The 12,596-nt window shown below is 40.5% G+C and overlaps 1 protein-coding gene across 3 annotated transcripts in view; it reads right to left on the bottom strand.

The window, feature by feature from the left end:
* Positions 1–9,473, bottom strand: part of AFAP1L2 (actin filament associated protein 1 like 2) — a 93,125-nt gene extending 83,652 nt beyond the window's left edge. Inside the window, exon 1 of one of the 3 annotated variants that reach the window (XM_058188602.1) lies at positions 9,255–9,473. In XM_058188602.1, coding sequence (XP_058044585.1) covers positions 9,255–9,270 — 16 coding nt within the window. In that variant the 5' untranslated portion in view covers positions 9,271–9,473. The remainder of the gene's footprint in view (positions 1–9,254) is intronic. The other 2 variants (XM_058188603.1, XM_058188601.1) reach the window with 2 other exon arrangements.
* Between the last annotated feature and the right edge of the window lie 3,123 nt (positions 9,474–12,596).

Genomic DNA, 12,596 nt, shown 5'->3' with positions numbered 1-12,596 from the left:
AAATTCAATTTAAGACAGCCCCGCGCGAATAAAAAGATGTGTCTTCAGTTCGCGACGAAATGTCCGAAGGTCAGGTATTTGGCGTAAACCCGGGGGAAGTTCGTTCCAGAGTGTGGGAGCCCCCACAGAGAAGGACCTTCCCCTGGGGGCCGCCAGCCAACATTGCTTGGCGGACGGCACCCTGAGAAGTCCCTCTCTGTGAGAGCATACGGGTCGGTGGGAGGCATGTGGTAACAGCAGGCGGTCCCGTAAGTACCCAGTACCCAGATTAATGAGGATATCTCCTATTGCCCCAGATCTCTTTATCTGAAGACATCATTATTAGAGAGAATGTAATTTACTCATTTCTGATGCTACTGCATTATATTTTATATAAACCAGAAAGTCTCCTATCCTCAGCATGGAGGGCTGCTTCCCAATTCTTATCTCAGTCTGAGAAAATAAGTTTATTGGACAATTCCTTATTTTAAAAAGAAAGACATTTTGGGGGATAATTCTAATAATATCCTTAAACTTCTAAGATTTTTCAAACACTTCAAAATCCTACTTTATAACTGGAAAATGAAAGTGAGATAACAAAAATATAATCCTTCAAAGTGAGCAGGGAAAAAATAGAATAGAATAGAATTTTTCATTGGCCAAGTGTGATTGGACACACAAGGAATTTGTCTTGGTGCATATGCTCTCATTGTACATCAAAATCAGAAAAATACCAACTGTGTGGAAACATTTCATTTCAAAATAACTTCCTGAAAGCTCTGTTTTGTAATCCAGTCAGGGAGGAAATTAGGAAAGTGGGCTGTACATGATACACAGTTGAACAGACTTCACTTGTGATCTGCATTTTGGACTATTGTATAAAACTGTCTGCTTGACAAACTCGGGTTTCTTTTATTTACTAGCTGCAGATAGTGAAATATCCTGACATTAATGGCTCACATACCTATGTAATACACATGCATATATCTATGTAATATCTCAATCAGCCCTTTTCATCTGCAATTCACAATATCAGACTCAACCAACACAGCAATAGAAAACAGAGCAGAGCAGACTTTATCAGAAAGTCATGTTACCCAATCCTGGTAAAATGCTTTAAGTCCCCTTAAGTCCTGTAGTAGTAGTTACCCAAAGAAAAAATACTTTTACCAAATTTTGAGTAAATCATCCAGTTTGGGAAGTATAGTTTTATCCCATCTAGCGGGTTCCTTCCTTCCTTTTTCTTTTTATTCATCAGGCTGCTAAAGAAAAAGTATACCCATTTTATGGCAACAGAAAATGAGTCTAATAGTCTTTTAAGTTTTATCAGTTCTTCATTTCCATTTGGGTGGACTGGCCATCATCTGATAGCACAGGGGAGGAGGAAATAAGATTTTTTCCGCTGTATATCTGGTGTGTTATAAACCTATGTATTATAAACACCAAAACAACTAGACACATTTTTCCCCCATGCCATCACTCTGCTAAACAATTAATTCCCACAACACTGTCTTATGTTCAGGGGTGTCAAACTGGCAGCCCGCAGGCCGGATGCATCACATGCAGACCACAGTTTGTGAATGGGAAAAATGTTGCAAAACGTCACGTGATGGCAATGTGATGCGGCAAGTTTTGACTTCTATGCCCTAAGAAAGTGATGGATAACCTTTTTGCCGTCGCGTGCCAAAAGTACGGGGAGCATGGGATGGTCACGCATGTATGTGCCTACACCCATAATTCAATGTCCCCCATCCCCCGCACATGCATGCATGCCCCCCCATGCTCCCCCCGCTTTCTACATGCAATGGCATGGTGGGCCCGGTAGACCCATTTTTAACCCTCCCCATGCTCCAGAAGCTTTCTTGGAGCCTGGGGAGGGCGAAAGCGGCCTTCCACCCACCCACCCCAGAGGCCCCCTGATGATGCCATTTATGTTGCCATGTTTCTATTATTTATTTTATTTATTTATTTATTTGTCACAACATCATACAAAAAGATTATGTAGTATATACACATATAAACATATATAGGAAGAAGAAAAGAAAAACAATAGGACAGGAACGGTAGGCACGTTTGTGCGCTTATGCACGCCCCTTATGGTCCTCTTAGGAATGGGGTGAGGTCAATAGTAGAAAGTTTTTGGTTAAAGCTATTAGGATTATGGGAAGAGACCACAGAGTCAGGTAAAGTATTCCAAGCACTGATGATTCTGTTGCAGAAGTCATATTTTCTGCAATCTAGATTAAAGCGGTTTACATTAAGTTTAAATCTATTGGTTGCCCTTGTATTATTGCAATTAAAGCTGAAGTAGTCTTTGACAGGAAGGACATTACAATAGATGATTCTGTGAGTTAAACTTAGGTCTTGTCGAAGGCGACGGAGTTCCAAGTTTTCTAAGCCTAGGATTTCAAGTCTGGTGGGATAAGGTATTTTGTTGTTTTCAGAGGAATGGAGAACTCTTCTTGTAAAATATTTCTGGACACGCTCAATTGTATTGATGTCAGAGATGTGGTGAGGGTTCCAAACAGGTGAGCTGTATTCTAGAATTGGTCTAGCAAATGTTTTATATGCTCTGGTTAGTAGTGTGGTGTTTTGGAAAAGAAGCTACATAAAATTAGGTTTACAACTCTTAGAGCTTTTTTTGCTATGTAGTTGCAGTGGGCTTTGGCACTTAGATCATTTGACATGAAAACTCCAAGGTCTTTAACGGGATGGGGGTCGTCTGTAAGGTAATGTCCATCTAGTATGTACTTAGTTTTAGAGTTCTTTTTTCCTATATGTAAGACTGAGCATTTGCTGGTTGAAATTTGAGCTGCCAATTTTAGACCAAGCGTTAGATGGTCAAGGTCGCTTTTGAATGATACAAGTGTTGTCTGTGGTGTTAAATAGTTTGACATCGTCAGCAAAGAGAACACAATTACTTGAGATATGGTCACAAAGATCATTAATGTATAGAATAAAGAGTGTTGGTCCAAGGACGCTGCCTTGAGGAACGCCACTCTTGACAGGAACAGGATTTGATAAAGCATTGCCAATTTTGACCACTTGTTGTCTGTTAGACAGAAAAGCAGATATCCATTTGTGGAGGGGTCCTGAGATGCCATAGGATGTTAGTTTAAGGAGAAGTTTATCGTGTACTACTGAGTCAAAAGCTTTGCAGAAGTCTATGTAGATTGCATCTATTGATTTGCCTTGATCTAGATTTGAAGTCCATATGTTTTTGCAGTGGAGAAGTTGTAAGTTACATGATAACTTTTTCCTGAAACCAAATTGTTTGTTGGAGAGTAGGTTGTTAGTTTCTAAGTGTGAGGTAATGGATTGATTGATGATAGATTCCATGACTTTGCAGGTGACGCAGCAAAGGGAGATCGGTCTGTAGTTTTCGACTAAGCTGGGGTCTCCTTTTTTGAAGATGGGGATGACTGTGGCTAGTGACCAAAGTTTGGGAAGAGAACTGGTAGTGAAAGCTTTATTGCCGAACATTATTTTGACTGGAATGAGGGACAATTATTCACAGATGCAAATTTATTATATATTTACAGTTCAATTCACTCCATTAATCCTACAGTTTTTCTGTGGGCGATGATCATTCCAAACTAAGTGTATAAAAGGTCAGTTTGCATAACTTATTCTGGATACTTGAAATTAATCATCTGTTTCCTCCTTAAGTTCCTTCCTTTCTTGTCCCACATGCTTTCGAGATTCCAGGCATTCCTACTGTCTCCCCTTCTCCACCAAAGCATGTTTCAGTCTTTCAACATAACTGTACTTAATTTGCATGGCTAGAATTTACATATTCCCAAAAGTGCTTATTCCAGTGAAAATATTGCTCCTTTCCAGCAATTGGTTGACAGGGGTCCAGGGAGACAACGTTTAACTCCCTACTTATCTTGTTCCCCTTAACTCATATGTACTTATTTTCAACCATATAAAGTTTTTTAACAAAATAAACAAGGACACAAAAATCTCTAGGCACCCACAATTTTGAAGTCATGCAATTCACTCCTAGTATTATATTGATATATAATCAATATATATCAAGCAATATTCTACAGTGAAACCAGGGAATTCTAACAAGGAAGGTAGGTAAGCAATAGAAAGTGTAAAACTATATACAGATTTAAATAAGATGCAACAACATCCAGTTCCCAGGTAACAGGAAAAAATCCACAATGACTGATTTAGAAGCAAACTGTTTTAATATTCGTGGACACTAGAATTGATGCTCAAATTCTTAGATTTTCTAATCTTGATATCCTGAACAGATAATCCTTTAAAACATGAATGGGGAATCTATGGCCTTCTGGATGTGTTTGAATTACAAGTTTCATCATCTCTCTCATGCTAGCTAAGGCAATTGAAATTGTGCTCAAGCAACATCTAGAAGGACACACATCTCACCTATGGTTTGCCTAGTCAATAATCATCATTTTGTTTGTATCACAAAATTGGCTACGAGCTACTTTATTTATTTATTGTATACACAGAATTCAACACTACAAGCAACAATTTTCCTGGACAAATGTTCACAAAGTATCTATATACAGTGATTAATTGTTCATTCGCTTCAACCTGAACCTCTATCTAGCAAGTAAAACCTGCAATACTTCTCCATACAGAAAAGGTGTTGTCCGCAGCTAATAATTTAGCATTCAGCACTTCCAGCAGTATATAGCACCTTGGTTGGTTTCTGTTTGGCAGATATTATCTCTTAATAGATAGCACTGTCAGTTTTGATAATAACCACCTGCAGTTTAGCCAGTCCATTCTATCCTTTGCCCTGGAAAAGGTAATGAATGACATTAATTTTAATTGTTCTAATTATATATTTAAGCTACAAGTTTCTACATGCAAATCCTTGCATGCAGCATCTTATGTTCAATCCATTTCTTCTCAAAAGAACTAGGTCCTATCAAAGCAAGTCAACACACTTCCTATATTCATGTGTTTAGCCAAATATTGAACAGTTGTTTTGAATGATGGTAGAATCAACATACAGTTGCAATAATTTTTCTTTTTACTTGCTTGTCATTTTTTCCTAAAAATACATTTTTTACTGACAAAATCATCATGATCTCCCAAATCAGGTGGCATACTAAAGAGGCCCTATGTTTCATTATTTAAAATATTGGGGTTGTACATTTTAACTGTGTTAAGAGCAAGAAACACTTGTTCATTCAAAGGTGAAATTTGTCACCAGAGTGGCACATCAATGACAATATCCCAATACACACCCAAGAAGTAGTTAGCTTACTCAGAAATTCCTCAAGTATTATCAGCAAGTATTCCTGTTTTCAGCTATCAATAATCTCAGGACACCCCTCAAATTGCTACAGAAATATTCTGAGAAGCAGCATATTTTTGAAATGATAATGGTAGATGTATATTGAAACCAACGTTTTCATCACAATGGATCAACCAGAAACTTGTGAAAGAATTCAGCCTCAAAGCACAGGTAATTCTGAAAAAATTTAAGGAAGAATTCTAATGAACCTGCAGGAATCATTCTAAGGCCACTCTGTGCAGCCAGAGAATTACATTAGCCTCCAAGCACTTAAAATTTTGTCCTAATTTGAGTTCACAGCATGCCCCATCCTGATGGGGCAAGGCTGTATAACACAAACATTTAAAAAAAATTAATTACAATCTAATTAAAATAGCTACACAGCAAAATAAAATGTCCAGTCATCTCTACATTGTTACCTCCCTGCAAACAAGTCCAAAAAAAGGTTTGCTTACGACAGTATTGAAAATTATGTAGTAATTAGTCTGTTTTTAAAACTTAAATTCATAAATAAATTAAATTCACTTATTTATTAAGGCAGATATGACAGAACAGAAATTAATATTGGAATCCTATGTACTCACAAGACAGTTTGCATATTTAAGAATGAATGAATGAATGAATGAATGAATGAATGAATGAATGAATGAACAACAAACAAAAAGCCTCAGAAACTGTTAAGATTTCTCAGCAAAAGAATGTGAACCTTTTAGAATAGGAAAATAGAATTTTAAAAAGATTTTAGCATGATTCTCACAAGTTCTCTTGAAATACTAAGAAACCTATTAAATAGAAAAAGGGCTAAGGACCAAATTCCAGGTTGAGGATCAATTCCATTTTTTAGTGATGCTGAAAGCGGCAAGAAAGAAAAGAAAGCCCCAGTAGTGGATTATTTAATTAATAAATAAACTGTACCATTTTGTGTTGGCACAGTCAGAAATCCCCAAACTAGCCAGGAAGTGATCACACATCAGAGGAGAAAGAAGATCTGTTTCTGTGGAATTTATACAAATGAAAAGAAAAAAGTGCTTTCCATTTTGCCAGGCGCTGCATTTCCCTGCATGGGAAAAGCAAAGATTCTGTTTCAAAGCAGAAGGTCAATGCCATCCTTAAGACATCCAGCTGCACGAGTCTTAAAACATTGAGGTTTGCAAGAAAGGCAAAAGGAAATTCCCAGGGACCCCACTTTGACATTTGAGATTTGCCTCTCGCTCAAGCACCAGGGCGGGTCCATACCACTGCTTGCCTTCTCCAGCATGCCTTCTCCAGAAGAAGCCAACACAACTTCTCATCTGCAGCTGGCCACCTGCAACAAACTGTCTTCTGAGGAGATGCACAATGCAATGCATTGTATAACATGGCCATAGTGGCTAGTCTCACTATGTCCTTTGGGAGATAGCTTTGAAGTGACTAACTTGGGGACAGCAATCTACTCAGGACAGGATATCAATGAAGCAGCAATTCCAGACCAAGAAGGTGACAGCTGGACCACAATCTCGCTTAATCCACAGTTTGTAGGCAGCCTCCTTTTGCAACACAGTGGGTTTTTCCCAACCTGTAAATGCTCAACTGGTAATGTTCTGCAACATTGGAGACTATAGGTAGTCTTCGGTTTACAACCATTTGTTTGGAAACAGTCTGAAGTTTCAACGACACTGAAAAACAGTGACCAACTCTCATGCTTACAGCATGTAAATGAGGGATAAATGAGAAGAGGATTTCATCATAATCCCATAGTACTTGCAAGAACTAGTTTCAGAATGTGGGAGACTTTCTTGAACAATTATATGTTCAGATTCCACCTAAATTGCTCCTTGGATGGGCTGACTGATTATCTGCCTTGGAAGGAGAAACACAGGAGAGCAACCTAAGATTAGAGCGCTGAAGATAACTTGCTTCTCATGTTAGACTTATAAATGCAGAGAGCCAGATTTTCAAGTCCTGATGTATACTGGCATTGCCAGATCACCCTGAAAACTGGTCCTACAACCTACTACTTAAATAAGCAGGCAGGTGTGTGTTTGTATATGTATGTATATGTATATATGTTCAAGCGGAAGGCTGAATAGAGGAAAAGTGCATTTTTAGCACTTTAGTGATATCATTTGTTAAGTTTAATTTTGGGGAAAAAATAGTGTGCAAAATAGAGGTAGACAACCTACTTAGGCCAAAGGATTTTAAGCAAGGCTGGGGGCAGTGTGCCAATAGTGGGTGTGGCTGCTATAGTGGGCAAGGACATCCCACTGAGCTAGACAACTATGATGCCTTTTTACTGGCACACATTCACTTTCATTCATGGTCACACACCATTGTCTCACTCTCTCTTTCTCGTTCCATCCCTCCCTCTCTCTCTCTCTCTCTCTCTCTCACACACACACACACACACACACACACACTAATGAAGGAGGCCAATACCCAGGATCTGCTTTATTACATGCCAGTACTTGTTTATTTAATAAAGGTCACCATCTTATAGACATGACCCCAGGTGCCTAAAGTAAAAGTAAAACAAAAGAACCCTAATTGCAAATAACATACTGTATTAGCACAAAATAACATAGCATCTTCCTGTTTACAGCATCACCGGTCATTATTTGATTAGTAAACATCAGCTCCTGAGAACGAGCAGAGCCCCTTCTCCTCACTACCCTGAGTGAGTTCAAGCAGATGTCCTTTTAGAAACTAAACTCCAAATATCGCTTCCTTAAATACTATTTCAACTATTCAAAGTATTTAAACACTTCCTTAAATTCTGTTCAAACTATTCCTTAAAAACTATTCAAACGGGTTTTCCAGCCCCGGAGAAATCGCCGCCGCGAAACTAATTGCCACGAAACCAGTAGCCAGCTATGCCTTCCAGCCCCAAGTGCCCAGCATAATTGCGCGGAGGTTGCAGGCAAAACTCAGAAAGTTCCCAAATTCTTTTTTGGTTGCTTTCGTATGTCAGGAAGTAGCTGTAGCGGAGTCTTTGATCTCTCGATCTCTCCCCCCCTCCCTCCTTCCCTCTCATCTCTCTCTCTTTCCCCCCTCTCCCACTCCCTCCTTCCCTCTCTCATATCTCTCTCTTCCCCCACTCTCTCCCTCCCTCCTTCCCTCTCTTCTCTCTCCTTTTTCTCCCCCCTCTCTCTGTCTCCTCCTATCTCCCCTCTCTCTCTGTCTCCCCTCCTCCTTCCCTCTCATCTCTCTCTCTTTCCCCCCTCTCCCACTCCCTCCTTCCCTCTCTCATATCTCTCTCTTCCCCCACTCTCTCCCTCCCTCCTTCCGTCTCTTCTCTCTCCTTTTTCTCCCCCCTCTCTCTCTCTGTCTCCCCCTCCTATCTCCCCTCTCTCCTCCCCCCGTCTCTTTCTGTCTCTCTCACACACACACATCCCCGGTTGGGACACACCGTTTTCAAGTCTCGCCCGCTTCCTGGCGGTCCGGCTGGTAGCCCTCTCGGATTTAGCTCTTAGGTACTCTGGGTGGGCCACGTGAGTCACCGCGACGAGCAGAGGTGCGCACCCTCGCATCCACATCTCTGCCTGCCTTTCAAGGTTTATAGTTTCAAGCACTTTATTGCTTCTTAATCTGCGACCATCACCACCCTTAAAACCGTCCCGTTATGAAATCCCGCCCCCCCCCCCCACTCCCAGGCGTCTACAGATTCCTCCCTTCTTCGGACCAGTTCTGGAAGAGAGACCAGCCGGCAGTGCACAACGCGACGCCCGATTAATTCTTTCGCCACTATCCCACGCACGAATCCACCCACATCGCCACTTGTCCAAACCACAGCTCCCAAGAAACCTTCGTTTGCTCCCCGAAACGCCTGAAAAGCAGGGAGGATTAGAATGGGGGTCCAGGCAGAAGCAGCGCTACGTGCTGTTCCCAGAAAACATTTCACCGATTGTGAAAGAACACCCACGGCGGGAAAACAAGCAGCCTCCCTGGGAAGCGCCGAGCCTTCCAGCCCTTTCCCACGCTCGGGAGAAAAGCACAAGAGGCGCCCTTCCTTTACCTTTATATTTATCCATCCTGGGTCTTTCGTCTTTTAACTGGCGCCAGACGGAATAGAGAGATCTTTTCTAGAGCTGAGGATCCGGATTTCTCCCACGCTCTCCAAAACTCCGGACGGACTTCTCCCCGCGGGACGCGCCTCTTTCGCCCTGCTTGCGGATTTTTTGCCTTAACTCTCGGGTAAAACCTTCTCCGACTGCCTTGCCGCTTCCTAGCTCCGCCCTCCCTATGAGGTCAGAATCGTCGGACCTTACAGGGACCGACGAGCGGCTAGAAAACGGCGTGGAAAGGGAGCAGGAAGGGTGCGTTTCGACGTCTTGTGGATCCCTGCAAACCAATTAAACATGAGCCAACAGCCAAAAAAGCCAATGCAATCCTAAATTGCCTTAACAGAAGGATACAATCAAGATCAACTGAGGTACTAATACTACTCTATAAAGCCTTAGTAAGACCACACCTAGAATACTGCATCCAGTTTTGGGCACCACGCTATAAAGAGAGGCTAGAAAAAGTGCAGAGAAGAACAACCAAGATGATTTAGGGGACTGGAGGCCAAAACATATAATAGTTGCAAGAAGTGACAATGTCTAGTGAAGAAAAGAACTCCGGAAGACATGATAGCACAGTTTCAATATTTGAGGGGTTTCCACAGAGAGGAGGGGGTCAAGCTATTTACCAAAGCATCTGAAGGCCAGACAAGGAATAATGGACAGAAACTGGAAAGAATAGGAGATGGAAAGAATAGGACAGAGCAAGGAGAGATTCAACTTGGAAATAAGGAGAAATGTTCTAACAGTGAAAGCAATCAATCAGTGGAATAGGTTGCCTTCAGAAGTTGTGGGAGATTCATCACTGGAAACTTTCAAGATGAGACTGGACTGCCATCTGTCAAAAATGGTGTAGGGTCTCCTGCTTGGGCAGGGGGTTGGACTACATGACCTACAGTACAAAGTCCCTTACAACTCTGTTAATCTGTTAATGCAAGCCATTAACACAAGGAGAATCCCAGTTTCTATGCAAGCTTCTTAGGGGGGGGTGCCAGGCTGTCCAGAGCCATGGACCGAATGAGCCTGGAGCAAGAGGGCTTCTGAACAAACAGCAGGCTAAAATTTGGCCTTTTGTCATATACAGTCCCTCCAGGCACCAAGTCCTATTTCCTGCTTGGCCTGGGGTGGAGATATAGAACTGGGTATCATTAGCATGCTGATGCTAATGATACTCCACGAAACTGATAGATTATCTCCTAGCAGTGTATTTATTGTAGGTACTTAAAAAGAATGAGGGAGGGCACCAAGCATGGAGTCATCCCAATGTGGAATGACTGTGGGTTCTCTTGCTCCTCCTCCCACTGAGTGAACCCGCAAGAAGTAGAGAAAACTCTGCAAAACAGAGCCTCCGGCCTCTAACTCTCATAAACACTCCAGAAGGCTTGATGGTATTCAATGCCACTAAGAGATTAGGTAGACCCAGAGGAGTAATTCAGCACTGAATAGAGTCAGGATTTTATCAGATGTATTAAGTGAGGTTTAAAACAATCTTCAAACACATTGCATTAAAGGAAGTTGACTCATTCATCAGATAGAAAGTCCCTGTAATTTGGCTATCCTTCTTCAGCCATTCCTTACTCCAACCACCTCTATCTCCAATTCATTCCCTAGGCTGTGAACCTACACTCTTCAGTCTCACTTAGAATCTAAGAGCAAGAATGCATCTATCTTCATTTATTACCTCTCAGTCAGATCATTATTGCCTAGTCCACAAGACTATTTCAGTACCTGTCCAGCCTCACTAGTGCAAAGGAATTGACAGGATATCATCAATATATTTCAGATATTCAGCTGGTGTCACCAGACAGATATCAAGGAACATGGGCAATTAGTGCTTTAAGGAAGGAAAATCAAACTTTGTACACATTTATTGACTTGATGTTTGCCTCTTTTTATTAGACAATTTATCATTGTTCTCTTCTACCAGCACCATCTGGGCATGTACAGAGTACGCTAGTCAGAGAGAGTATAGATCTGGAAAAGGAATTCTAAAAAAAGTAAAATATTGTGAAGTGGGTCCAGCTAGTCATTCATCTCATGGGGCAGCTCTCAGAAAATTTAGCCCAGTGAAAAAGCAGAATACAAATGTACCATCATAATAGGAATCACCACACAAAAGTGAGAAATGACATTAGTTTTGTTTTTTCCATGTGATATTTAGAGTCTGGAAGATCAAGTTTTTCAATTGTGTGAAGCCTACAAGAATATGGAATGTAAGCAAATATTTTTCAGACCAACTGGAGTATATTGAAAATGTACTGTATTAAGTCTTCATTAACTTTACATAAATGTGCTAAGGATGATAGAATAGAATAGAATATTTTTTTTTATTGGCCAAGTGTGATTGGACACACAAGGAATTTGTCTTGGTGCATATGCTCTCAGTGTACATAAAAGAAAAGATACGTTCATCAAGGTACGACATTTACAACATAATTGATGGTCAATATATCAATATAAATCATAAGGATTGCCAGCAACAAGTTATAGTCATGCAGTCATAAGTGGAAAGAGATTAGTGATGGGAACTATGAAACAATTAATAGTAGTGCAGATTCAGTAAATAGTCTGACAGTGTTGAGGGAATTATTTGTTTAGCAGAGTGATGGCCTTCGGGAAAAAACTGTTCTTGTGTCTAGTTATTCTGGTGTGCAGTGCTCTATAGCGTCGTTTTGAGGGTAGGAGTTGAAACAGTTTATGTCCAGGATGCGAGGGATCTGCAAATATTTTCACGGCCCTCTTCTTGATTCGTGCAGTATACAGGTCCTCAATGGAAGGCAGGTTGGTAGCAATTATTTTTTCTGCAGTTCTAATTATCCTCTGAAGTCTGTGTTTTTCTTGTTGGGTTGCAGAACCGAACCAGACAGTTATAGAGGTGCAAATGATAATTTTCATATAAACCTTTCTAGTTTGAAATGCAAATTAAGCCTTCGCACTTTCAGTGAAACCTTCAGTTATTACAAAAAGAATTGGCAGACAGATATCTAGTGCGATGATATACAGGTTAAAGTTAACAAAGAGATGTGTTCCCACTGATTGAATTTTTAACTAAAATGTAAATTACAAGAAATTAGAAGCACATATTATGACTTTTGTCTAAGAAGACAAAAATATTGGTTTTTTGGAAGCCACAGGGAAGGGCGATGGTTTCTTTACATGTAGTAATACCTAAAATATTATTTTATAAATAAGCAAAATAAATGACAATGTTCTGCTTAAATTGATACGAGAATATGAGATTGCAGGCGATTTTTTAAAATCAAAATTTATTAGTATTCTGAACTATCTAGGTTTAA

Source organism: Ahaetulla prasina, chromosome 6 (genome assembly GCF_028640845.1).
Source record: "Ahaetulla prasina isolate Xishuangbanna chromosome 6, ASM2864084v1, whole genome shotgun sequence".
NCBI classification, from domain to species: domain Eukaryota; kingdom Metazoa; phylum Chordata; class Lepidosauria; order Squamata; family Colubridae; genus Ahaetulla; species Ahaetulla prasina.
This window is presented reverse-complemented; position numbering and strand designations above follow the sequence as displayed.